The sequence below is a fragment of the Triticum urartu genome, chromosome 3 (assembly GCF_003073215.2).
Source record: "Triticum urartu cultivar G1812 chromosome 3, Tu2.1, whole genome shotgun sequence".
In the NCBI taxonomy this organism is placed as follows: domain Eukaryota; kingdom Viridiplantae; phylum Streptophyta; class Magnoliopsida; order Poales; family Poaceae; genus Triticum; species Triticum urartu.
This window is the reverse complement of record NC_053024.1, coordinates 265,066,132-265,093,571: the sequence shown is the minus strand read 5'-3', so window position 1 is coordinate 265,093,571 and position 27,440 is coordinate 265,066,132. Positions and strand designations below refer to the sequence as shown.

General features: G+C 45.6%; 1 protein-coding gene across 3 annotated transcripts; it reads left to right on the top strand.

Moving 5' to 3' along the window:
- Nucleotides 1-326: 326 nt before the first annotated feature.
- On the top strand, nt 327-27,440 carry LOC125543787 (bifunctional 3-dehydroquinate dehydratase/shikimate dehydrogenase, chloroplastic-like). 3 transcript variants are annotated; one of them, XM_048707255.1, is made up of 11 exons: nt 327-683; nt 6,688-6,793; nt 7,095-7,313; nt 8,498-8,844; nt 12,187-12,250; nt 12,347-12,443; nt 12,533-12,673; nt 24,026-24,174; nt 24,322-24,487; nt 24,593-24,676; nt 27,163-27,440. In XM_048707255.1, exons 1-10 carry the CDS (start codon nt 496-498, stop codon nt 24,634-24,636), a joined length of 1,521 nt encoding a protein of 506 aa, XP_048563212.1. In that variant the 5' UTR covers nt 327-495; the 3' UTR covers nt 24,637-24,676; nt 27,163-27,440. The 3 variants fall into 3 exon arrangements, with proteins under 3 accessions (XP_048563212.1, XP_048563211.1, XP_048563210.1); XM_048707254.1 differs by having other exon boundaries at nt 12,347-12,452; nt 24,593-24,639; XM_048707253.1 differs by having other exon boundaries at nt 12,347-12,452.

The following is a 27,440-nucleotide window of genomic DNA, read 5'->3' as shown; positions in this document are numbered from 1 at the left end:
CGGAGGAGCGATGGGACGACACCGGCGGCAGCCTGAACCATAGCTTGGGAAATGGGAAGACAAAAATCAAAGAGAAGGTTGTGTGTGGGAGATGAAAAAGGTCCCTATCGAATCCACGCCATTTTCCCTTTTCTCTCTTTTGACGTTGATAGCATAAGACCTCCGTTCGTTTCACTGGCTGCGATGCATAGTGTCCCTCTGCCTATGTGGACTGCATAAGCGGACGCACAAATCGCATATGTTAATGTATTGGATGACGGTCTTTTTCGCTGCCTCAAATGTCTAACGGCACAATTCGGATATTTAACTTCTGCTGCCAGCATTCCACCAACCTCACCCCCACCAACCCTAGGACCTTTGTGCTATCTTTCTTCACACCTCCAGTCCTCCACCCACCCTCGCTTCCCAGTCGCGTACGTGTGCAGTTCACACCAACCCCCACACTGATCGCCCGCATCTGCATCGGGAGCGTGAAGGAAGAAAAAATAGGAGGACATGACGCTGCTGTGTGTGCCGCTGGTGGGGCGGACGGTCGAGGAGATGAAGATCGACGCGGCGGCCGCAGCGGCCGCAGGGGGCGACCTTGTCGAGATCCGACTGGACTACATCGAGGGGTTCCGCCCGCGGGAGGACCTTCCACGTCTGCTCCACAGCTGCCCACTCCCCGTCCTTGTCACCTACCGGTTCGGTCTCCTCTTCGCCTGCTTCTCGATCCCCGATTTGGTTGTTCTGAAATTTCGCGTCCGTGTTGCAATATTCGGAACGGGCGTGCAGATACTTGCGAATAATCAAATTCGGAACGGGCGCGCAGATGCTGCTCACCGGCCTGGAGTGTTCCCTTGCTTGCTTTTGTGCATCCTAGCTTTTGTGTTGTTTTAGTTTTGGGTTGGTTTTTTTAACACCTCACCATATATTAGTTAGCAAAAAAATATTCACACAACGGAAATTGCTAATTGAGCTGGAGCTCCATGGAGCCCTTGGTTTGAAAAATTCAAAAAACAATTTTTTAGGTTTTGAAAAATTCTGAAAAACACACACATACATATGGATGTATACTACTCCCTAGTGTCAAAAAACGTCTTATATTTTAATACGGAGGGAGTACTTGTCTGCAAAGTTTCATGGTGAAATACTTTTTTGAGCGAGGTACACAAAAATGACAAAACCACGTATTTCTAGCACATGACTATAAAAGCACATGATTTTTTTTGGTACAGCTCAAATCAAAACGTATTTGGTGATGAAATTTCACGCGCATCTAATATAGCTATCTAAGTACTTGTGTATTTGTTTTCAGTTTTTTTTTGAAACTTAAAAAGTTGATTTTTGAAAATTTTGGGCTCAATCTCGCACATGAGGGAACGTCACCAAGCACCGTATGCAGCACCTTATTAGGGTCCCTCCTAATCAGTTTCGATGCAAGAACCAAAACCTTGTGATCTCAAGCTTTCCTGACAGAAAATTTTCTAGACACATTAAATAGAAAAATAAATAAAAGATTATACTTTATTACAAACACATTTATGGTAGAAGTCCTTTACGAACATGCACTTTTTGATACTCCCTCCATTCCACAATATAGTGCGCCCGCGCTTTTCAAGATTCAAGTTTGACCGTAAATTTAACCAACGACACTGACTGCGGCAGGGGCAAAAATTATATCACTGAATTCGTATTTTCGATGTGAATTTAGTGGTATAATTTTTGCCCCCGCCGCAATCGGTCTCGTTGGTTAAATTTACAGTCAAACTTGGATCTTGGGAAACGCGGACGCACTATATTGTGTAATGGAGGGAGTACTAGCAAAAGGGTCCGTTGCAACAGGTACAAAATAAATAAATTTTAATAAAACAGTTAGCACCTTCCTTCATCATTGCTTGTGAGTCATATGCATTGAGATTAATTATGAAAAGAAGCCTAATTATTCTAGTTCTAGTGGTGGTAAAATTATGGCATTGACAACAAAACAGTTAGCACCTTCCTCCATCATTGCTTGTGAGTCATATGCATTGAGATTAATTATGAAAAGAAGCCTAATTATTCTAGTTCTAGTGGTGGTAAAATTATGGCATTGACAAGAATATGAAGCACCATATGAAAGGTATCAAAAAAGCAGGATGCCAGCGGAAATGCGAAGATCAAACAATTTCATATGTCCAGCTAGCTTGCTAAATCATTTTATACAAGGAGGCTGTGAATAACTGGTCAGGTTAATTAGTTAAATAGTTAACAACAAACAGTAGTTTGTTCTTGTTTGTAAAAAATACAGGATGCTAATGCTTGCCATAGAGCTGATGATGATTTAACGTTAGATCTCAACATACACATAAAACTAAGTATCAACTGCAAATGATTGCATTGAAACAGCAGAACAGGCCCCAAATGTTGCCGATCTGCTCCGACGAGCTGTGGTTATAGAACGAACTAATGCTGGTGGTCAGTGAGGCATGGGTAGCACCAGTTGGATCATTCCTGCAGAGCTTCAAGCATGGCAAGAACACTACGTACCTGATGCAACACTTGCTTGTAGTGGCCATGGACAAGAAAGAAAGTTCATGAGTAACTTTGGGTCTTTGGTGTCATTCAGAATGAAACAACATAGAAGTCAACACTATTTTGAACACCAAACTTGATATCTTACCATCCTTCTCTGTTGGAGCAGGACCATGTCAGGAATTTACGCACAACTATGTGACACTTGAAGATGATAGGGAAGAAACTAACAAGCCTGTTATAGATGGCACAGTTGCGCTCTTTCCCCGCACATGTAGTGCTTTGCCAAAACAGTTTAAACAACGAGTATGTAGGTACACACGGACTGTGGAATCCCCCCAAAGTCAATCTGTTCACCTAATAAGTGGATGATTATGATACTAAATTCAAAAGCATACTGCCAAGTTGGTACAGTTCGACTGAATTAAAATACAAATTCATGCAAGACGCGAATTACCTGATACAAAAACCACAAAAATAATAATCAAGGATCAACTGTGGACCAATTATGACCCGAGGCAGATCTGACCCTGGGAAAGAAAATTTGAAGGGCCTTGGATGTCACTGACTAATCTCATGAAGAACTATTACATTTGCGGTCATATCATATATCGATCAAACATCATTATTTAGAAATGACATATTTCGCAAGAAAAATTCTAATTAAGCATCTAATTGTGCCCTTAAATTTGAAATCACTAATAGTAAGAAGACATGTGCTGAAGTAACAATTGTACGCTACCTAGCTTTCGCTCCCTGTGGCAATGGCCCCATGACAGGAATCAGGAAAACTACACACAAAAAATCAACTAATGCTTTTAGGAAAATTCATCAAACAATAACTCCCAATTGTTGTGCCACCACTGCATCATAAGAGCAGTTCATTTTGTGTACATCATAGAGCATCTACACAGAACATGATTCATGTACATCATACAGAGGCCAATAAACTATTGAGTTTAAACTGATGGGAAAGACAAAGCTTGAACTTGGTAGATTTAAGGGAGACGACTGTAGTTGCAGTTGGATCGCGATGAACACAGTGAACACACACGAGATTTTGCTTAGCGCACTGACTTGCTGCTTTTCTGTATTTCTCCGCTATTTATTCAGAGTACAAAGAAGTGGCGCTAGTCCCCCGGCTACTGTGGCCTTGACCCGCTCCTTGCTCTGTGCCATCCCATGACCAGCTCGTTGAGGCCGCTAAATACTCTAACAGAAAGCAAATAAACCGGCTAGGCCGATACATAGCCTACCGGGCGTTATTTCTGAAGAAATGGAACGCTAACAAAGATACTAGGCGAAAACGCTGCCATGGCAGTGATCTGGAGAATGGGGTTAACCAACAATGACTATAGTAAAAGAACTTCCTATATAATAATCATATTGCAATCTTCTAAATACAAAGTGCAGCAGAGGCCTGCTGTTATGACCGGCATAGGGGCTTAGCCCAGTGGGTTATGGCCCAAGTATCTTAATTAGGGGCTTAGCCCAATTATCTTACCGTATTAGTATCGTTTGCTTAGGAGTCAAGTAAACCTCTCTATATAAGGAGAGGAGATGTATCAATCTAATCAAGCAAGAAGCAATCAATATTTGCTCGGCTTCCCTTAGGGAGCCGGGAGACCTAAACCCTAGATGCCTCCTGCTTTCGCCGCCGCTGCTCCCGTCGCAAGGACGGCGCCACGCCGCCGGCCGCCGCGCACCAGCCCTCGCCCTTCCCCCTCCTTCCCCTACAACCTACGCCCTAGATCCGGTAGGGCCCTAGCTCCTACCAATTTGGTAACTAGAGACTTGGGTCCGATCATGTCTTCGTCAACACCATTGCCGTCGCTGCCCGCCTCCACCTCCGCGCCGATGACCACCGCGCCGATGACGTCCACCCCGATGACCACCGCCGGGGTCTCCACGCTGTCGGGCCCGGTCACCACCGCGGGCTCCTCACCGCCGCCGGCACCCATCACGTCCGCGCCGCCGCCGACCGCCGTCTTCACGCCGGAACAGATGACCAGCACGCTGCGGGATCTCGTGACGGCCGTCCAAGGGCTCCACCTCAACCAGTACCACCAGTATATGGTTGGGCCGTATGCACCTCCGCCGGCTGCGTCGATCGCCGCCTACGGTCACCCCACGCTGCCATGGCCGTCCCAGGGCGCGCCTACCTACAGCGGGCAGCCGCCGCTGCCGTTCCAGGCGGGCTCCCCTGCGCTGCCGTGGCCGTCCCAGGGCGCGCCTGCCTACAGCGGGCAGCCGCTGTTGCCGTTCCAGGCGGTTCCCCTTGTGCTGCCGTGGCCGGCCCAGGGCGCGCCGGCCTGCACCAGGCTGCCGCTACTGCCGTTCCAGGCGGGGCACCCCGGCGAGACCACTCCGGCCGCGGCTCCTCTATGGCATCTGCCGCCGCCGCTAGCTGCGGCTCCCCTATGGCATCTGCAGCCGCCTTCCCCCGTGGCAACCGACGCACCCGCCCACCCTCCACAGCCGACGCTGCAACCACCGGTGCCACCTCTGCCCAGCTCAGGGACGTCCTCGCCGGCCGGCCTTTTGATACATCAGGTCCGGTTTCCGGCCTCCCCGTCGCCACTACCAGCTTGGGCGGCTGGGTCTTCGCCATCGCCGGTCTACACCACGGCTCCGGAGCAGCCGACCCTGTTTTCGCAGTTCGGCGGGCCATCCAGCTCCGCGGGTCCTTACTCGGAGTACTCCGACCAGGCGCCACCCGCCTCGCTGCTCCGCACCTCCGAGCCAGCTCGACACGACGCTCCGACCCAGACACCGCCGCGGTTCGCGAAGATCGACTTCGCCACCTATGACGGCATGGAGGACCCCCTCAACTGGCTCAACCAGTGCGACCAGTTCTTTCGCGGGCAGCGCACCCTCGCCTCGGAGCGCACCTGGCTCGCCTCTCACCACCTCCGCGGCGCGGCACAGACCTGGTACTATGCCCTCGAGCAGGACGAGGGCAGCATGCCCCCTTGGGAGCGCTTCCGCGAGCTCTGCCTCCTTCGTTTTGGGCCCTCGATCTGCGGGAGCCGCCTGGCGGAGCTAGGCCGCCTTCCCTTCACCTCCACGGTTCAGGACTTCGCCGACCGTTTCCAGGCCTTGGCATGCCACGCGTCGGGCGTGACGGCGCAGCAGCGGGCCGACCTCTTTGTCAGTGGACTTCCGGATCACATCCGCGTGGACGTGGAGCTTCGGGGACCCCAGGATATCCAGACGGCCATGTACTATGCCTGCGCGTTCGAGCGCCGCGCGGTGGCCGTCCAGCAGGAGTCACCGTCCCGGGCCACTGGGTCGCTACCCTGGCCAGATCTCGCTCAGGGTTGGCCTGCTCAGTCTTCCGCGGCACCCCTCGCTGCGACCGCGGCTCGCCCGTTCCGCCGGCTCACCTCGGCCGAGCTACTCGAGCGTCGCCGCCAAGGGTTGTGCTTCAACTGCGACGAGCCCTACACGCCCGGCCACGCCTGCCCGCGACTCTTCTACCTGGAGGTTGCAGACTACATTCCGGAGGACGCCGTCGCCGCCGACCTTGCCGCCCCAGCTGTCGCGGAGGTGTTTGACGCTGGTTGATCACCTCGAGGAGTTCAGCAAGCGCTTCCCCACCTTACAGCTCGAGGACGAGCTGTTTGTGCAGGCGGGGAGAAGTGTTATGACTGGCATAGGGCTTAGCCCAGTGGGTTATGGCCCAAGTATCTTAATTAGGGGCTTAGCCCAATTATCTTATCGTATTAGGATCGTTTGCTTAGGATTCAAGTAAACCTCTCTATATAAGGAGAGGAGATGTATCAATCTAATCAAGCAAGAAGCAATCAATATTTGCTCGGCTTCCCTTAGGGAGCCGGGAGACCTAAACCCTAGACGCCTCCTGCTTTCGCCGCGGCTGCTCCCGTCGCAAGGACGGCGCCACGCCGCCGGCCGCCGCGCACCAGCCCTCGCCCTTCCCCCTCCTTCCCCTACAACCTACGCCCTAGATCCGGTAGGGCCCTAGCTCCTACCACCTGCCAAGCTTTAGGAAAAGGTCTAAGTAAAGCCGTTTCATTGTCGTTTAAGCCATCACCTCCAGTCCCTTACCGAGTCACCTGTTGGACTGTATTGCCGTGGTGGCTCGTTGTTGCAAAATATAACTAATTTCCACTGTACAACTAAGCACCATGATGCCTTACATAAATGCTGTGCATATGTGTCTGTTTTTTGCAGGCCTAACTGGGAAGGAGGTCGCTATGATGGTGATGATGCCACTAGATTTGAAACACTCTGTTTAGCTATGGAACTAGGTGTAGACTATGTTGACATCGAGTTAAAGGTTTGTTTACACATTGGAAATTTTCTGATGCTCACCATTTTGTGAATACTGGATAATGCAATATGGACAAATTCTGTGGATACATGTCAATGTCATGTTAGTTTGCACAAGACATTTCATGATTAAACTTGTCCCTAAACGTAGATTAGTAAAAAAAACAAGTATTACATATGGAAAGAAACTCTGTTTTGTTCTCTTTCTACCACTGATGATACAATGGTTTTGCTACTAGATTTGTTAGCTGGTGTGTTAGATAATCATATGGATACTCTCATGGCCAACATATTTTGCTATGTTGCAGGTTGCTGACAAATTTGTTGATTTTCTTTCTGGTAATAAGCCAGATAAGTGTAAACTTATTGTTTCTTCACATAATTATGAAAGTACCCCATCCTGCGAGGAGCTTGCAAATCTTGTAGCCAGAATACAAGAAGTTGGAGCTGACATAGTTAAAGTTGCAACAACTGCTACAGACATTGTTGATGTGTCAAGGATGTTCCAAGTGATGGTGCACTGCCAAGTAAGTGACAGTTTCTAGAATCCAAGAAAGATTTCACTATTTCCTCCCAGAAACTTGTGTCTGTCTTGTATATTCAGTCCTTATGTCTTTTGATTGAACTTGGCCTTCTCAATATTGAAGATGTGCTCCGTAGAACTTGAAAGTTAACTATGGCCCATTGCTGTTAAAAAAATTGAATCTCTACAGTTGTGCTTCAGTTAAGCCAGATGAACAGCACCCACCTGTATGTACTGTGCAAGAATTAGTTGGTCCATTTCCCTGTATGTTCAAATAATAGTTTATTCAATATAGAATAGAATATCGAAGAAAAACAAGCTAGCTGTCTTAATTTGTGAAATTTTCCCTGTCCTTACTTTATTAACTAGCTACCTTTGTGTCCATCCGGTTTGTCTGCTGAACACGGTATTTTGGCAAATACGGTATCATTTTTTTTGTAAATACAATACTTTTAGTAATAATAAATGCATTATCAAAATATTTTGGTATGATCGTCGTAAATACCATATTTACCAAAGTTGACATGGACATTGAATTACAATAGTCAATAATCACATATTTACATGTCACTACTCTCTAACCCATTGGTATGCTTATTTAGTAATTGTAAGTTAATAAGCGTCCATGGTGTTAATGCCATAATATAATTAGTTCTACAGTTTTTTTTCTCAAATTCAAGTGATAATGACAGTAGTTTCTGCTATTTTCTCAACTACTATTACTTATAATCAGCAAATTAGCACTTTCCATCTTGAAAGAATTAATATCCTACAGAGAACAAGAGTTAAGGTACTCAACAGCTGTTTCATATAATCCTTTATCTCTGCTAATTTAGATTTGCACCCAGCGGCATATGCTCTCGGGCTAAAGATATAATTGCCAAATTTTTAAAATTACTGATGGTAATGTCTGTACTTTCTGCACGTACAAATTTCGTGAAAACTTGCATTTTTGTGGCCTGGGTGAAGAAAATAAATCTGGGGACCAAAAGATATAATCTGCTATTTTTTCGATCTTATTATTCATTTATCTTGGCTTTAAAGCTTGATATTATTGATAAGAAGCCAAACATCAGTTTGGCTAATTGCAATCTGATGTGCACTTACATGCTAAGGATTTAAGTTACATGATTTATTAATTCATGCCGGCCTATACATTGCCATTTCACTGATTAATAGAAATGACAGGTGCCTATGATTGGATTGGTGATGAGTGAGAGAGGTTTGATGTCAAGGGTGTTATCCCCAAAATTTGGTGGATATCTTACCTTTGGAATACTTGATGCTACTAAGACATCAGCATCTGGGCAACCAACACTTGAAGAATTATTGGACATTTACAATATAAGGTGTATAGGACCTGATACAAAAGTTCTTGGTCTTATAGCCAACCCAGTAAAGCAGAGCAAGAGCCCAATTTTGCACAATAAATGTCTACAGTCTGTTGGATACAATGCTGTTTATCTTCCACTTCTGGCAGACGATCTTGCTAGATTTCTTGACACATATTCATCTCCAGATTTTTCAGGATTTAGGTACTAATTCTAATTCAGCAAAGTAGAAAAAGAATACATTACTAATCTGTAGGATTGCTTAGAATGAAATGATTATTTTGCTATGATCTTGATGAGCACGTGGCTGTGCATATTGGAAATAATCCCTGAAAGACTGAGAAATCTATCAGAGGTTCCCACCACATCAGATCTCATAATTGTTCACTTGTGCATTTGTATAACTGTATCACTAGCTATGCATATCCCCACTTTTGCCCTTTTAATGTGTTTTTTCATCATCTTTCCTTTTTCAAGTTCAAACATTCTTAGCATGCTTAATAAACACTGATCTGCGTGGTTTGTGCAAGGTAGCTAACACAAGCATTTTTAACACAAGGAGTGAACTAGAGAACGAGCTATTATGGTTCTTAGATAGGAGGTTTATGCCGTGCCGGGGGAGATACTCTTGGGCAGATGAGTTGCTGGCCGGCAGGTGACGCCCCATCTGCTATGAGAGAGGTAACGGGGTAGAGGAGACAACAGGAGATTAGGAACCAGACCTTCGTTGAAGCCTTACACGTGACTCGACTTGGAACACAACTAGAATTCAGACTCTTACCTGCATATACTCAATCAAACTATTCAAGTACGAACTGACTATTCCATTAGGGATCAATCCTAACTAGAAGACAACTCAAAAGGGAACTTGCCTTGCTCTGCTGCAGCCTGACCATTAGCGATCATCTTCAGCTGTACCTTCCCACTGAACAAGCACATGCTTGACATCACGACGTAGGCTTACACCGAGGATCTTGGCTGGCTGCATGATCACCTTGCCGTCTTCCACACGAGGCAGTGAGGAGGTCTTAGCCAGAGGGTCACCATGGAATTTCTTCAGAAGACTAACATGAAAGACATCATGTCGGTTTGTACCTGGAGGGAGTTCCAGACGGTATGCTACTGACCCTATATACGCTCCAATACCTTGAATGGTCCATAGTATGTGGGAGCGAGCTTCCCGTGCACATGCTCTGCCAAGGATTCTACTGTTCTGCAGCGTAGTCACTACCAAGCTCATTCTCCCATCTCAAACAAGAGTTCCCGGTGATTATCATCATATAACTCTAGCATATTGCTGGGCTTGCAGGATGTGTCCCCGGACATCCTGGAGGAAGGCATTGCGGTCCCGTAGAGCTGAATCCACTGAGGCACTGACTCAGTGTTGGCTGCACCAGGTGTTTAATCCAACAAGGAAGAGTATTTGTTGGCGTAAAACCTGGAAAACAGCATGTAGGTGGTGAAGGTGCTCTAACCAGGATGAGCTATAAACCAATATATCATCAAACAATACAAGTACGAATCGACAGAGGAATGGTCGAATGATATCATTCATCAAAGCTTGGAATGCCGCCAGAGCATTAGTCAGGCCGAATGGCATGACAAGTTACTCATAATGGCCATTGTGGCTATGGAAGGCTGTCTTGGCGATTTCGTCGGGGTGCATGCACACTTGATGGTAGCTAGAGCGATGGTCGAGCTTAGTGAAAAAGCACGCATCTCGAAGCTCATCCAACAAATCGTTGACAATAGGAATCTGGGACTTACGGTTGATCGTGTATTCATTCATGGCACGTTAGTTGACTCATAATGGCCATTGTGGCTATGGAAGGCTGTCTTGGCGATTTCATCGGGGTGCATGCACACTTGATGGTAGCTAGAGCGATGGTCGAGCTTAGTGAAAAAGCACACATCTCGAAGCTCATCCAACAAATCGTTGACAATAGGAATCGGGGACTTACGGTTGATCGTGTCTTCATTCATGGTACGTTAGTTGACAAAAAAACAGCATGAGCCATCTTGTTTGTTGGTTGCCCTGGAATTCCTTAAAGTATTTTTGCTTATTTGTAGTTCATTGTTCACCTGGATTTCGAGATTCTCCGGCCAATAGAAGTAAGAAGTAAGAGCACTAATGTAGAATACTTCATGGAGTTAAATTTGGTTTAAATTCATAAATAAGAATGTGTAGACACACTATTCATTTATTGGAATGAATCTAATCTGAAAGATGGACTCTTGCGAAAGTTACATACATGCATGGTAAAAAATTCTTATAGAGCATCAACTATAAATATATCATGTAATTTAAAACCATGCATCACTTCTCTTATTCTTTTAGTTAGTAACTAGGCGATGATCCAGCAAAAGTTACACAAACGGGTGCTAAATACTGAAGTTTTCTGTTATGTACAATAAATTTTTTTTGAACTGGCACAATATAGAACACGAAGACTGGATGAAGAACACAACATCAAGGAATAGAACTAAGAAAGGAAATCAAGGGAAGGTAATCGTTTACTTCATCAGTAAGTATGAGTCAGATCATCCCAAAATATCAGAATCTAAACCATTAAGCATAAGAAGAACGCTAGGATATGAAGCACTGAAGAATTAAGTAGGTACCTCTCTCTAAAATCTATAATGATTGTATTTCTCTTAGACTGTTTGTGGAGAGTGTGTAGCTCTAGGACAGACCCTGCTTCTTTGCTACTGTACGTAAAAAAGAACTGATTTTCTAAAGATGTAAATTCAATACTTCGACATAACAAAAGGATCACTTGTGATATAGGAACTCCAGGATAACAGCCTTGCTAGTCATGCTAAGAATTGAACAGTAACTCTGTCCATGTGTGCCTGAGCTTACTACCTACCAAGGCATTTGAGATTTACAATCCACCAAGCAAGGTAACCATGTATTGCTAGGTCCTGGCTATACCTTTCAAATTTACAAGAAAACATGACACAAAAAGTAAATAGATAAAAATGCATGGACTGATAGATAACTCCAAATTTTCAGCAACCCATTGCTTGAAAAAACATTGATGTTTGTAATACCCTGATCGAGGAAGGGGATCAGCGATCCAGAGAGAGGTGAGGGGATGAGCTTGGGGAAGGGGTTGAGATTTCAGAGGAAAGGTTGAGAGTACAGAAAGTGTTTTCCACACGCATGTCTCGCCCACTGACGGCCGGGAGCACCCCAAAGGGAGAGCAACTGCAACTCGCAACCTCACGCGGACCTGTGGAGTCCGCCTCGCAAAAGAATGCCGGACACCGTGTGCGCTCTATTCCTAGGGAGCTTAGAAAATTTAGTTACTAGAAGACAACTCGAAGGGCAACATGCCCTTGCTCTTCTGCAACCTAACCAGCCCCAGGTTGGGCTTTGCACCTTGTGTAGGGAATACCCCACATAACACGAGCAGTACCTCAGAAAACCAGAACTCTTGCACTCCTATAAAATCAATTTCTAGAAAGTCATTTCAGCCCTTTTCATTGGCACATTTCACAAGAGCAATTTTGTTTTACACCATTTGACTTTGTGTAACGCAGTTGCTCTCTTCCTTTCAAAGTGGATGCAGTACATTGTTGCCATGAACATGATGCTGTTGCTAAGGTACCTGGATGCACTGTACTTCTTTTGTGTCTACTTCATTAATTAGCTTCCACTTTCTCTTTGTTTGACCTGCTATTTTGTTGTGTTAATCTGCAGTCAATAGGTGCCATAAACACTATAGTTAGGAAATCAGATGGCAAATTAGTGGGCTACAATACAGACTACATTGGAGCAATTTCTGCTATTGAGGATGGCATAGGAGGTTTTAGCAATCTTAATCGATTCCCTTTTAACAGTTATTTGGGAGTCATGCACAAATATCACATGATTTATGTTCCACAGGTCTGGGGTCAAAGGATGCTGCTATGTCACCATTGTCTGGCAGGCTTATTGTTGTTGTAGGTGCTGGTGGTGCTGCTAAGGCAATTGCCTATGGGGCAAAGAAGAAGGGTGCAAGAGTTGTAGTAGCAAATCGTACCTATGGTAAGATTTGTATTTATCCGATTTGAAATTCATATTCATACGGTCTTGATATTTTGGGCCCACATGTTTGGAAAATGAAGGGTCGGGACATGTTATCATTGTCGCCAATCCCTTGGTGACGCTGACTAGGCTTCCTGACAAGCATCCAACTCTATTGCACAGAGCAATTGGTTGCACCCATGTTTTAATTCCCAACGACCAAATCCAGTGCCATGTCGTGTTATGATTAGAGCGCGCCAACCTTAGTGCAATGGATCGTTGTTTATCGTGATTTCGCCCTTCTCCTGATATCTTCACCTCTTATTGAGCTTCATGTTAAAATTTAACTGTTAGCAATATAGATAGTTAGCTTTTAGTTGCACCTAACCCTAGATTATCCTCCTAACAATATGTTATTTTGATTGTATGGTGGTTGTACCAATTGCGTGTGCATCATGCCATGTGCAGTGTTCCCCAGCTCTCTATCACATGATATCAACAACAACAACAACAACAACAACAACAACAACAACAACAACAAAGCCTTTAGTCCCAAACAAGTTGGGGTAGGCTAGAGGTGAAACCCATAAGATCTCGCAACCAACTCATGGTACATGGATAGCAAGCTTCCACGCACCCTTGTCCATAGCTAGCTCTTTGGTGATACTCCAATCCTTCAGGTCTAACGGACTCCTCCCATGTCAAATTCGGTCTACCCCGCCCTCTCTTGACATTCTCCGCACGCTTTAGCCGTCCGCTATGCACTGGAGCTTCTGGAGGCCTGTGCTGAATATGCCCAAACCATCTCAGACGATGTTGGACAAGCTTCTCTATCACATGATATCAAATTAGTTAAATCCAACCTAGCATGGTTTCCCGCCATGACTGTCGCCGCTGAGTTCGCAACCACCATACGTGCTCTCAGCCTCTCCACCATGTCCTCACTCGGGCGTTGCTACCATCCCCCTCATGCACGTCCAAGCCTAGCCCCCCGCTACCTATTCCAGTTGTGTTTGACGCCTCTAATTATTCAAACTCTGGATGTTCTTCCTCGAGTTCCTTGGCGGTCAGGCTTGTCACAGTCAAGCTTGCCTCCGGCGACGCCACTCTCGTGCCTTCATGCTCGGTTCGCGTTGGTGCTCTTGTGCTTTGTCCTAGGATTGACCCGCATCATGAGGTCTCTTGCAAAGGACGGTATTGTCGTCTTGGTGAACTGTCTAATCATCCATTGAGATCGCCGTCGTCTTACATGTGCCAAGTCCTACCGCAGTACTCTCGGGACCCTCATTGGCGCCACACCATGACCAAAGCGCGCTGCTTTAGAAGGGCAGGTGGTCGCTCCTTTCGCTCGGTACAAAGCGCTTTGGATCATCAAAGGCTTAGCCGGTGGGTCGACTATGACGAGACCTTTAGTCTTGCCATCACCGCGGTTGACCAAACCTGGGGATGGTTTTCGTATAACCGGGTGTATTGGTTCAGTTTAATCAAGTGGGCTTCCTTGGTTTGGTCGCTAATGGATTGTATCTGCTAACAGTTTGGTTGGGTTCAATTTCATGTGAATAATAGGTGGGTGTGATCAGGTATGGGCTTGAACCGTTCTATTTCCAACCAAGCTCAACCCGTGGTTCCAAACCGGTTCCTGAGATTGGTTCGAACTTCGTAGGCTAAGAAGCACGGATACGGGGATGGAAGCACGGGGATACGCATACGGGGATACGGGATACGACATTTTCCAAAAACAGCCATTCGGGGATACGGCGGGGTATATAAGTATTTAGAAAAATAGATATGGAAGTATTTAGAAAAATAAATTTGAATTAAGATGTAATGAGAAATTTTTTTAGTACTGGATATATATTGTCTCCTTTCTATTCAAAGACTGAGAGCAGTGCACTCAGAGCCCATGTAGTTGTCCGTCCACTTAGAGCCCATGTAAGGCCCAATTTCAGAAAACCCTAGACTAGTAGTAGCACTCCAGCTGCTCCAGCCGACCCCAACCTCCCATTCTCGTACTCCCTTTCTAGCCGCCAGTGAAGAAAGGAAACGACAGCGCCGCCAAATCGGCAGCTTGCATCACCCATCTTCTTCCCGCCCAAATCTTCTTCCTCGCTGGCCACCACACTCCCCATCTTTCTTCCTGCCGGAGCTTCTTCCTTGTTGGCGGCCGCCTTGCCATCTTTCTCTACCAAGATCTCCTTCCTTGCTAGCAGCCATTGAGGTTAACTGCTCGACCATGGTTGCTATCGGGAAGATAACTGGGTAGCAGCATGGTCACTGGAGGCTGGCTGCCGAGTCCCCACCGTGTCCACGTCGTATCTAGGCCGTATCCCGATTTTATTTCTTTTTTTAATTCGAAAAAGATGGGATACTGCGGGATACGCGTATCCAGCCGTATCCGGGCGTATCCCCGTGTCCCCCCGTATCAGGACGGCAAATCGGCAGTTCTGGCCGTATCGGTGCTTTTTAGTTCGTGGGTATGCTCGACAACTCGCTCTTTCCCTGTTCCTATAGCCGCCGCCGCCACCTCTTCCCGTCTCGGCGTTCCCGCCCACGCGATGCTGAACCGCAGTGCCGCATCAAAGGAGAGTCGTCCAGCGGCGCCGGCGGCGTCGACACCCTCGTGGGAGCAGCTGAAGATCATGCTCAGCTCAGGACTCGGAGGTGCGACGGCGGCCGCGCGCATGCACGACCCACCGCACTGACAAGAACGGGCGGCGTCGGCGCCTGAGGTGCATCGCTCTGCTCGACCACTGCCGCACTCAACCACTCCTTTACAAGCTGTTCACAAAGGCAGAGAGATGGGAGCAGCACCAGGCCATTTGCCATGAACGTAGGAGGCAACATGGTATGGAACTGTTATTTACCCATTGGCTAAAACCATGGTTTCAACCATCGGCTCAGTTTAGTTTAGGTGGAGTGAGGACGTGGTTTAGTTTGGTTTGGGTTTAAATAAAAATTAAAGAGGTTTAGTTAGGTTCGGTTTGCCCAAATTGATCATGCGGGTTCAATTGAGGTTTAGTTCAGTTCCCCAACCGTTCTCAGATTTACGGTTGAGCCATTCGGCAACTAGACATCAAGAATACCTTCGTCAATGTCACCATTGACGAAGAGGTTTACCGCAAGCAGCCTTCTAGCTTCGTCGTTCCATTGCGATCTAACCATGTTAGCAGGCTACACTGCTCTCGGTACGGTTTGAAACAAACACCTTTCGTGTGGTATCAACGCTTCACGTCCCACCTTTGCCAGCCTCATCCCCGATATGTCTTTGTTTGTTCTAACTAATTTGCATCCAACTTATTATTCGGATTACTTGACTTTCCCATGACTCGGTTCTCTTATATCATCCTCGCTAATTTGGAACTAGGTCTTGGAACAGTCAAGCAATCCTCATCTAGATGCTTGTAGCAATTTAGCTCCCGGGCTCAATGGATCCCGATATTTTGGGAAATATGAAAAATATATTGAGAAATACGAAAAATATATTTAGAACTTTCAAAAAATTCCAATTTTTCTCCATGGATGTGTTCTACATATCTGTAAAGTTTTTATTAAAAAATACATTAATTTATTGGCTACACAAAAGGATGAATTTATAGCTCCAAAAACCAAAAAGTTTCTCTATTTGATCCACATATTTGTCTATGTTATGTACAACACAGTTGGTAAGATATGGATGAAAAGTTGTGCGTAAATATTGCACATATGTAAACTAGCTAAATACCCGTGCTGATGTAGGGTGGAAACCCTAGGGGCCGATCTTTCATGATTGGAGCAGATCCTACGAAGAACACAAAGAACACGAGGGGGAAAACACGAGGGGAAGGGGAGGAATCACTCAAATCAACAAGAAACAATCACACATGTGCTAGATCCAAGTACCCATAGAGATCACACGGTCCAAATCCAACAAAGGACGATACAGACGGTAACTAGTTCATCTCCGTGAGGAGGTCTTGAGGGGTCATCCCATGAAGGGGTCTTGAATCCAAGGTGGATCTTCTCCGAAGAGGGAGCGGTCTCTCCCGATGGAGTAGATCCGGATGGATGAGTAAAGCTCTATCTCAAATGAGCTAAACCTATGCTAACCCTATCTAGTAGGAGGAGGAGGTCTATTTATAGTCTTAGTGCAAATGGGGGCGAAGTGAAGGGGTACATGGGCCTCGGGCCCGAAATTGTGCGCAGACAGGTACCGGACGTCCGGTGGGTTACGGTCGTCCGGTGGCTCGTGGGCGTTCGGACGTTCGGCAGTCTTCGGACTTCCGCTGCTTCTGGCTCGATGGAGGTGGCACCGGATTTTCGAAGATGGCCGGTCGTTCGGTCGCGTTGGACATCCGCTGTTTTGGCTCGGGTGCGGGGACGTCGGACGTTCGCTCGTTGTAGCTTGCACTGGCCGGGGCCTGGGCAGGCTGGGGCTTCGGGTGCCGGACGTCCGGCGCTGACCGGTCATCCGGTGGCTGTAGCTTCAGTGGCAGCTCTTCTTCTTGTCCTTGGCACTTGGTGTCCTCGCCGTTTTGTCCGTTGGATGTAGTTGCTCCTTGGCTTTCCTCCAAGTACATGATTACACATAGTGTTTCCGCTTGAGGTAGCAGCCATGTCTCATGTATAGAAAGTGGTAGTTCGGAGAGGAGCGAGTTCACCTTATCCTGGATAGCTTTTGCTCGGGCTCTTGTCATTGGTCCAAGTGGTGTCGTAGGGGGCGTAGGTAGGTCCATGGGGATGACCTTGGGATGCTCCGCATCATCTCCCCCCCTCCCCGCCGGAAAGATCCGACCTCGGATCGAAATCTTCATCACCATGGCACGGCGAGAGATCCTTGACGTTGAAGACGTCGCTCACGTTGTGTTTGTCGTGCGGGAGGTCGATCTTGTAAGCGTTGTTGTTGTAGCGTGCTAGCACCCTAAAGGGTCCATCGGCTCGTGGTAGAAGTTTGGACTTGCGTTCGTTGGGGAAGCGTTCCTTGCGAAGGTGTAGCCACACGAGATCTCCAATGTTGAATATCATGGGTTGCTTGTTGACGTTGAGCTTGGTCGCGAGTCGTTGTACTTGGCGCTTGATGGTGTGCCTTGTATCTTCATGCATCTTCTTGAGATAGTTCACTCGTTCACTCGCGTTCTTGTAGTGGTAGAGGGAGAATGTCCAATGGGGACAACGGGTTGAATCCGCAGACGACCTCGAAGGGGGACTTGCCGGTAGTCGAATGTCTTGCGCGGTTGTAGGCGTACTCGGTGATCGGTAGGCACTCTTCCCACTCCTTGATGTTCCTCTTGATCAACACGCGTAGTAGAGTGAAGAGTGTTCGGTTCGTCACTTTCGTTTGGCCGTCGGTTTGTGGATGGTATGCCGTGGAGAATAGTAGCTTGATTCCGAGCTTGGTGCATAAGGTCTTCCAAAAGTAACTCAAGAACTTGACGTCGCGGTCCGAGACAATCGTCTTTGGTACTCCATGTAGGCGCAAGATTTCCCTACAAAAAAGGTTTGCAACATGTGAAGCATCGTCTATCTTGTTGCAAGGAATGAAATGAGCCATTTTAGAGAATCGGTCCACAACAACAAACACGGAATCTTTGCCATTTCTAGTTCTAGGCAAACCAAGCACAAAATCCATGCTAATATCTTCCCATGGGTGATAAGGAATTGGAAGGGGTGTATAAAGACCATGAGATTGAGCTTTGGACTTAGCTTTGCGACATGTCGAACATCGGGTGGTGAAGCGTGAGACATCGTGGGACGTCTTGGGCCAATAGTAGTTCTTGGAGAGCGTAGCGAATGTCTTGTCGCGTCCAAAGTGTCCCATTAGTCCTCCATAAGATTCTTGCAAAAGCAACAAATGAAGAGAAGACTCGGGGATGCAAGTTTGTTAGCTCTCATAAGATAACCATCCTTGATGTAATAGCGTTCCCAAGATGTATGCGTCAAACATTTGGCATATGGAATAGCAAAAGTAGGATCATGCGCATACAAGTCTTTTATGTGCTCAAAGCCTATGACATTCAATTCCAGTTGAGTAACAAGCATGCATATACGAGAAAGCGCATCCGCCACGACATTTTCCTTGCCTTTGATATACTTGATGACATAAGGAAATGACTCAATGAATTCACTCCATTTAGCATGACGCTTGTTCAACTTAGTTTGACCCTTAAGGTACTTAAGCGTTTCATGATCGGTATGAATGATAAATTCATGAGGGCGAAGGTAATGTTCCCATTCACGCAAAACTCGCACTAAAGCATATAGCTCTTTGTCATAGATGGGGTAGTTGAGTTGCACTCCAGAAAGTTTCTCACTAAAGTACGCTATGGTGCGCTTTTCTTGCGTTAACACACCTCCTATGCCATTACCACTAGCATCGCAATAAACTTCAAAAGGTTTGTCAAAGTTGGGTAATGCAAGCACGGAAGCATGAGTAAGCAAATTCTTAAGCTCATTGAATGCGGTATCTTGGGATGGTCCCCAAACAAAAGGCACATTCTTCTTGCTCAAAGCATGCAAAGGTGAAGCAATGGTGCTAAAATCCTTCACAAATCGACGATAGAAACCGGCTAAACCAAGGAAACTACGCACTTGTTGCAAGTTGGTTGGTTGGGGCCAAGTTTTAATAGCATTGATTTTAGATTCATCTACATGAATACCCTTAGAAGACACAACGAAACCCAAGAAAACAAGCTTATCAACACCAAAAGGCATTTGTCCATATTAGCATAAAGGCGCTCTTTTCGAAGGGTTTGCAACACGGTCCTAAGGTGGGTGACATGATCTTTGAGAGATTTGCTAAACACAAGAATATCGTCAAAGTAGACCACAACAAATACACCAATATAGGGTCGAAAAACAAAATGCATGAGTCGCATGAAAGTACCGGGTGCTTCGGATAAACCCATTGGCATAACAAACCATTCATATAAGCCAAATTTGGTCTTAAATGCGGTTTTCCATTCATCACCTTCTTGGATGCATATTTGATAGTAGCCACTTTTAAGATCAATCTTAGAGAAATTGGTGGCTCCGCTAAGCTCATCTAGAATATCATCTAGGCGTGGAATAGGGTAACGATACCACACGGTAATAGCATTGATAGGACGACAATCAGAACACATGCGATATGTACCATCTTTCTTGGGAACAAGGATTACCGGGACGGCACAAGGGCTCAAACTTTCTTGTACATGGCCATTGTTGATGAGTTGTTGTACTTGCCATTGGATCTCCTTAGTTTCCTCGGGGTTGACGCGGTAGGGAGCCTTGTTAGGAAGGGGTGCTCCGGGGATGAGGTCGATTCAGTGCTCGATGCCTCGTAGTGGAGGTAGACGCGGAGGTAGCTCGTCGGGGAAAACATCTTGGAATTCCTACAACAGAGAAGATAACACTAACGGTAGATTGTGAGAGGTGTTAGCTTTTGGTGCGTCATCCTTGCACAAAAGGACATAGTGCATGACACGTGATGGGTTCTCACACACTTCTCTCATCTCACGTTTGGTGGTAAATAGAACTAAGTTCTTGTCGCTCATCGTGGAGGCACTCAATTTTGGCTTGTGGTGCTCACTCTCTTTTTGGTGGTTCGCTCTTTCACTCTTCTCTTCACGATAGGTGGCTTGCTTGTCGGCGATCACTTGGCTTGGGGACATAGGTAGAAGGACGTACTCCTTTCCTTTCATCTTGAAACTATAGTGGTTCGTGCGGCCGTTGTGGATGACACCTCGATCAAATTGCCATGGTCGCCCAAGAAGGTGGCAGACGGACATTGGAACGACATCACACTCCATTGTGTCTTCGTATGCTCCGATTTTGAAGGAGACTTGCACTCTATGCTCGACTTGGATAGTGCCGGAGTCGCTAAGCCATTGAATTTTGTAGGGATGTGGGTGCTTCATCTTGGCCAATTGGAGCTTGGAGCATAGTTCTTCACTTGCCAAGTTATGACAACTCCCTCCATCGATGATGACCTTGACGGACCTTCCATTGATGCCGGCCTTGGTATGGAATATATGGCATCTTTGGTCGTCTTCTTGTTGATGTTGAAGAGTCAAGACCTTGAAGACAACGAGAGCGGGGCTCGGATCTTTGTCACAAAAGACTTGATCATCTTCATCTTCGTTCACTTGCCAGTGCATGGCCACTTGGTCAAGGGCTTCCATTTCTCCTTCGCTCATGGAGTCATATGTACCATCGTCGTTGAAGATCATGGTGCGCTTGTTTGTGCATTCGAAGGACTTGTGGCCTCGACCGCCGCATGTAAAACATTTGAAGGAACTTGTTTTGATGGTCTCATCGGTTGGGGTAGAGGATGACGAAGCTCACGGCTTGAAGTTGCTTGTTGTAGGAGGATGACTTAAGGTTGTCGAAGTTTTCTTGTAACTTGACTTGTCGCCGTTGCTTGTAGATGGCTTGGTTGAGGTAGGAGGTGTTGGAGTCGTTGAAACTTGAGATTTGGAGAAACCATAGGTCTTGGATGCGAACTTGGCATATTTGAAGTCATCTTGCACTTGACGTTCCGCCTTGGTAGCTTGATGCACTAGCTCGATGAGGTTCGAGTATGGTTGGAAGTCGGCGATCTTCTTGATAGGATGATTGAGTCCATTCAAGAAATGTGCCATAGTTTTCTCATCATCTTCCGTGACATTAGCTCGTATCATGGCAATCTTCATTTCCTTGTAGTATTCTTCAACGCTCTTGGATCCTTGCTTGAGGAGTTGGAGTTTCTTGAAGAGGTCACGGTTATAGTATGTTGGCACGAAACGTGCTCTCATGACATCCTTCATTTGCGCCCAAGTAGTGATGGGTGGTTCACCTCTTGCCTCACGGCGCTCAATGACTTGTTCCCACCAAATGAGGACGTAGTCTTGGAACTCAAGGGTTGCCATCGCGATCTTCTTCTCTTTCTCATAGTTGTGCAAGCGGAAGATTTTGTCAACCTTCAATGCCCATGATAGGTACTCTTCGGGATCATTGCTTCCATTGAACTTGGGCATGGTGAACTTAAGCTTGCCGTATCGTTGCTCTTCATTGTGTTGGGGTCGAGGGTGATGACATCCTTGATGAGGAGGATTGTCTCCCTCAACTTGCTCTTGTCTTGAAGGATTTCCATTGTCTTCTTGTTCTTGGTGAACTTGAGGTGCTTTGTCGAACTTGTGGAGGAGCTTGAGGAACTTGACGATGCACTCTTGATTGAAAAATCCTCTCTTGAACCTCTTCGCGAAGCGCTTCTTGTTGTTCACGAGCTTGTCGGTTGCGCGTGGCTACGACTCGACTTGAATCTCGAAGGCACGTTGCGCCTCAAGTGCTTGAGCTTCACGTAGTTGTTGTTCTTGACGTTGTGCCTCGGCATCTTGTTCATCTTGATGTAGTCTCGCTCGCTCTTCCTCTTCTTGATGGCGTTGGCGTTGCCGTTCTCGTGCTTGCGCAAAAGTAGCTTGGTTTTGACGGTGTCGTTGCTCTTGAGAGTCGTTGTCGTGTAGAGGATTACGGTTTGCTTGACGATCTTGGCGCGCGGCACTTCAAAGAGTATTCGATGTCGGAGTACTTGAGCGGGAGATGGTGTCATCGGAGTGTCGACTTGAGCGGCTCCGTCTTGAGTAGGATGAAGTGGAAGAAGAGCGGTTGAGCAACAAAGCACGAATCTCGTCCATTCTTGCGTCATTCTCTTGTTTGTGGTCGTCGAGCTTGTTGTCGAAATAGTCTCTTGTACGTTGCTCGGAGAGTCGCAAGTCGGTGGCGAGGTTGTTGATGTGTTCGTTCATTGCTTGTTGCTCTTGATGCAAAGCACGTTGTGCACCAAAGAGGTGGCTCTTTGTGACGTAGGAGGACATGTCGTCGTCTTGCTCAATGAAGAGTGGATTGGTAGAAGTGCTTGGCCTATCCATCATTCTAAACAAATATGTGAGTGGGAGAAAGAGAAGAACTTATTCCAAATGTACCTTGACCGATGTTGCGGTCAAGACGGATCAATGATCACTCAAATGTGGAACAAGGAAATAGCACAATTGGTACCAATTCTTGTCAGTTTCTCACACCTACACAAGTAAAAGCTTATGGTGGAGCTCGGTTAGGATGGTTGCACAAAATTTGATGCAATTGTTAGTGAGCTTCAATAATGTTGGAAAAGATTCACAAATTTGCAAATGCAACAAGTAGACTAATAGCAAGATATGGTACACGGGAACTCACACACGGAGAGATAAATGGGGTCGTGCAACCAAGGAGTGAGCCAAAATGTGAAATCCACGAAAATGCTCTTGTTGCACAACACTAGAGAGATGCTAGCACGATTGCATAATAGGCGGATACGAAGACTTGTGCACAACCTACTAAGCAAAAATGCAACGACTTCTATCCCAAGTATGCTCTATGTATGGTGTTTCAATGATATGATCCAAGATGATCTAGTATGACAATCTTAATGTAGTATGATGCTATGGTTCTTGCTTAAAAGCTCTTTGCTTATGTTTCCCTTTTGCTTAAAAGCTTGTTTGGCTCTTTCTCTTTTGAGCTCTTTTCTCATGCAATGCTTCACGAACCAAGATAGCAATTGTGTATGCGATGACAACTTTATGACACCAAAAGATGATACCGAGATATGCACCAAGATGATATGGTATGTATGCTATGGAAAGTATGATCACTAAGGTGCACAAGTCACGTTGCCGGCAATACTTAAAGGCTAGTCTCGATGGGTAAGATACGCAAAATTGGGCTATGGTGGTTATCAATGTAAATGGCAAGATTGTATAATAATGGGGTGTCACGATACCAAGATGAGGTTACCGATTCTTGCTTATGGTATGGTGTCAAAATGGTGAAGTGGTTGTTGTCGATGATGAGCGGCGGTGATGTTGATGTCGAACCGTCCCTAAGTAGCCGAAACACGTTAGGAAACGGGAACCGCAACTCAAATACTCAAAGCACAATGTGGCAAAATTTTGTCGGAGTGCGAAGTGAGTAAACAATGGGGGTTGCGGAAAGTGAGAGTGGTATTGAGTTGGTTTGGAAAAATATTAATGGGGGTTATTGCATGGTTTAAAAAAAAGTCGATAGGAGGTGGCATGTATCGATTTGAGGAGTGGAAGCGATGTAAGTGAAACCAACAAACTCCCCTTTAATAGTAGAGATGTATAATTTTGTTTTCAGAACTGTTTGAGGATTAAGACCTCCCCCTTTTTTTTCCCTAAAAGGGCTCACTTTACACCGTATTGAGCAGTGAACCTACTTTGCGCTAGATACCATACCATCTTAAAGTTAGTATGATTTTCTTACATGATTGCTTTTTGTTTCATCTCTTGTTGGTCCATACTCGATGTAAGCCAAATGGTCATTTAGATGAATGATGTCCGTATCGTAATACATCTTGTAATTTGAAAATATTCTCCATTTCCCCAGAAAAGGCAGTTACTCTTGCCAATGCAGTTGGTGGCCAGGCCCTGAGGTTAGCCGACCTGGAAAATTTCAGGCCTGAAGAAGGGACGATCCTCGCTAATGCAACATCATTGGGGATGTACCCAAATGTTGATGGCACTCCTGTTCCGAAGGTCTCTCTCACACACACACGAGCAAGCAAGCAAACTTGTTTCATTCTAACAAAATTAAATTTGGGGATCCTTTTCCTTTTAATCTTTCATTCCATCTTTAACATGCCCCCTCGGTGTATTTGAGGAATTCTCCCTTTGGATCTGCAGAAAGCTTTAAGGTTCTATGATGTAGTGTTTGATGCGGTATATGCCCCAAAAGTTACCCGGCTTCTACGAGAAGCAAAAGAACATGGAGTGAAAGTTGTTAGCGGTGTAGAGATGTTTGTTAGACAAGCCATGGGCCAATTTGAGCATTTCACTGGTGGTATAGAAGGTATCTTCTATCAACTTCAGGATAACCCTTACTTTACCAAATGATGTGACTGCACCCGCAGCTTACTTATCATAAGTTACTATTTTTTACACTCTTTTTCTGCAGCTCCTGAAAGCCTGATGCGCGAGATAGCAGCACAGTATACCTAGCAGGTTCCTTTGTCCATCTTTTGGCATCTTCATCGTACAGGTCATTGTGGTAACACATGCATAACACAACAATGCGTGAAGCTAAGAACATGATTTATGTTAACCAGATTTGATTATCTCATTAATTCTTATAACGATGAACTTTCATGCCATATCAAAACCAGAAGTCCAACATGCATACCTACAATAGGTCAAATCCTCAATTCCACTCGAAAAGTAAAAAAGAACAGAATATCTCGAATTGTTGTCATGCTTCATTTAGCTTTGTTGCTTTCCTGTTATATGTTATATGCACGCATGTTTTTCACGAATTTGTACAACAAAGGTTGCTCAAACCCCAAAGGACTTTGGGAATGAATGCAAGCAGTTTCTTATGTTTTTCTTGCTGGGAATAGTATTCAACTATTCGTAGTGCATAATGTGACAAGTTCGGGCTGGTTATTACTTACTTTTACTAAGCAGAATGTAGCCCTTACCAGATTGTTTGGTTGCCAGAGCAATTTAAGTGCGAATTTCGTAGGGTTAGAATGCAAAGATTGCTGTTCTTTTATTTTCACAGAAGAGGTGTGCTATTTACAACGGTTATGGTAATAATAATGGGGTGTAAATTAGGCATATAATTTGCGATATTGCTGCTGTAGATGTATTGCCAATTTTGTTCAGCTTCTGTTGTGCAAATTTTTGTAAGAGTTTTCTTTTGACACATGAAAATAACATGGGCTGATTCTAGAAAATACTTATTCCGTGCTATATATTTTGCGAAACACCAACACACATTGTACTGATCAAAACTACTTTTCCAAAGTCGCTTCTTGGAGACCATCTGGTATAGGGCAAACTGTAGGGGTGGCCCGATCTTCACGAATTGGAGGTGGATATGATGAAGAACACGGGGAAAAACACGAGGAATCACTAGTAATGACAACGGAAAAAAGCCTCGAGCTAACGAAGGTCAATACAAGAGATGCACTTGAATCCAAACAACAATCAAAGGGAAAAGTAAACGAAGAATAGTTCATCCCCAAATCCGAAGAGATGGAGGTCTTGAATTTCACATGCAGAATCTTCTCCATGGAAGGAGTTCTTGTGCCCATGGGAGCCTTCACCACAAGGATGGTCCTGTACTCCAATGGAGTCTTCTCTACAAGGGAGGCCTTGTACTCCAGTGCAGTCTTCTCTGAGTCTTCTCCACAAGGGAGGCCTTGTGCTCCTCGGAGTCTTCTCCACAATGGAGGAATGCCACTAGGGGAGGTAGATGGCAAAAGCTCTTATCTAGTAATCTTTGCTAACCCTGTAGAGGAGGTGGGGATCCCACGAAGGGGGAAGGAGGGAAGAGCCCAAAAGCTGCACACAGACAGTCACCCTCTTATCTAGTAATCTTTGCTAACCCTGTAGAGGAGGTGGGGATCCCACGAAGGGGGAAGGAGGGAAGAGCCTAAAAGCTGCACACAGGCAGTTACCCGGAGTCTCCAAGGTCTGGAGTGTACGGGGTGGTTGGCTTGGAAGCTCCAGCTGTCTCCTAGAGGCTCGGTGAAGGCACATGGCCCGAAGGCTTTGGCTGTTTCTCCGGGCGCTCTTGGCTTGGGGCCGGAGTGTCTAGGGGTATCTCCGGGTGTTGATCCGGGGCAACCCGTAGGGGTGGCCTGGTCTTCACGACTTGGAGTTGGATTTGAGGGAAAACGTGAAGAACACGAGAGAAAGAGGTGATAAACACAAGGGAAACAAGCACAAATCAACACACAAGTGGCAACGCAAGATACACATGGATAATTCCTTGATCCCAGCCATCCACAAGAGACGGAGGGAGCAAGATAGAGTTCTTCCCCAAATCCTAATACAAGGAGGATTTGTGCTCATGGAGCCTTCACCACAAGGGTGGCCTTGTACTCCACGGAGTTTTCTCCCTCAGGAGGTCTTGTACTCCCATGAAGTCCCTTCAAGAGGAGGCTTTAATCTCCACTAGGAGAGTTCCCACAAGGAGAGAATTGGTTCCCTTATAAACGGAAAAGCTCTATGTTTGAGTTCCCTTATACATTGGCAAAGCTCTATGTTTGAGTTCCCTTATAAACGGGAAATATACAAAGTGTACATGACTATATTATATATAATAGAGGATGCCCAGTGCGTTGCTGCAGGAATTGGTTGATGAAAATTTGGGTTGATAATATGAAAACCAAAATTAAAGTACACAACTTATATTTTATTATGTATAGTTGTAACAATATTTATTGAATATAAGTAGAATAATTGAATGGAAAACATTTTCCCATGCATGGTTGAATGTTGTGATGAGCCTTATCCCATTCATAGTTGTATGGTGAGGTGGCATATTAGATAAATAAGTTAAGAGGATGACTCTCTTAGGTATATAGGATATGATTACTCTAACAAAAATAACTGGCTTGGACAAATTATCCAAAAGATTCTTCAAGTTGAGTGGATAACAGATATTGACAAGCTAGTATTATAGTTGTATATTTTCTATGGATTGCTCAAGATGTAACTACTGTTTGTTTTTGCTTTCAGGCTGATGGTGAAATAACTGGCTTGGACAAATTAGCCCAAAGATTCTTCAAGATGAGTGGATATCAAATTTTGACGCCTACCCATTTTTCCACTGTGGGGGCTTATTGTAATGTCAAGTATCACCTACTTGTCACCTGATCTAAATAAAAAGTGTTGCATTCGTCTTGTTATCAACGTATAAGTAGTAAAAAGGGGCACACGAATAAAGAGAAAATTCAGGTTCAAATCAAATCATATTGACAAAAAGGAAATGTCATAACTATGATTCGGTGGTTGCA

Coding starts and splice junctions, on each gene's coding strand:
- LOC125543787 (XM_048707254.1), top strand. CDS start 496: ATGACGCTGCTGTGTGTGCCGCTGGTGGGGCGGACGGTCGAGGAGATG. Junction 6,794..7,094: donor ATGTTGACATCGAGTTAAAG/GTTTGTTTACAC, acceptor GCTATGTTGCAG/GTTGCTGACAAATTTGTTGA. Junction 24,175..24,321: donor ATGGCACTCCTGTTCCGAAG/GTCTCTCTCACA, acceptor TTGGATCTGCAG/AAAGCTTTAAGGTTCTATGA.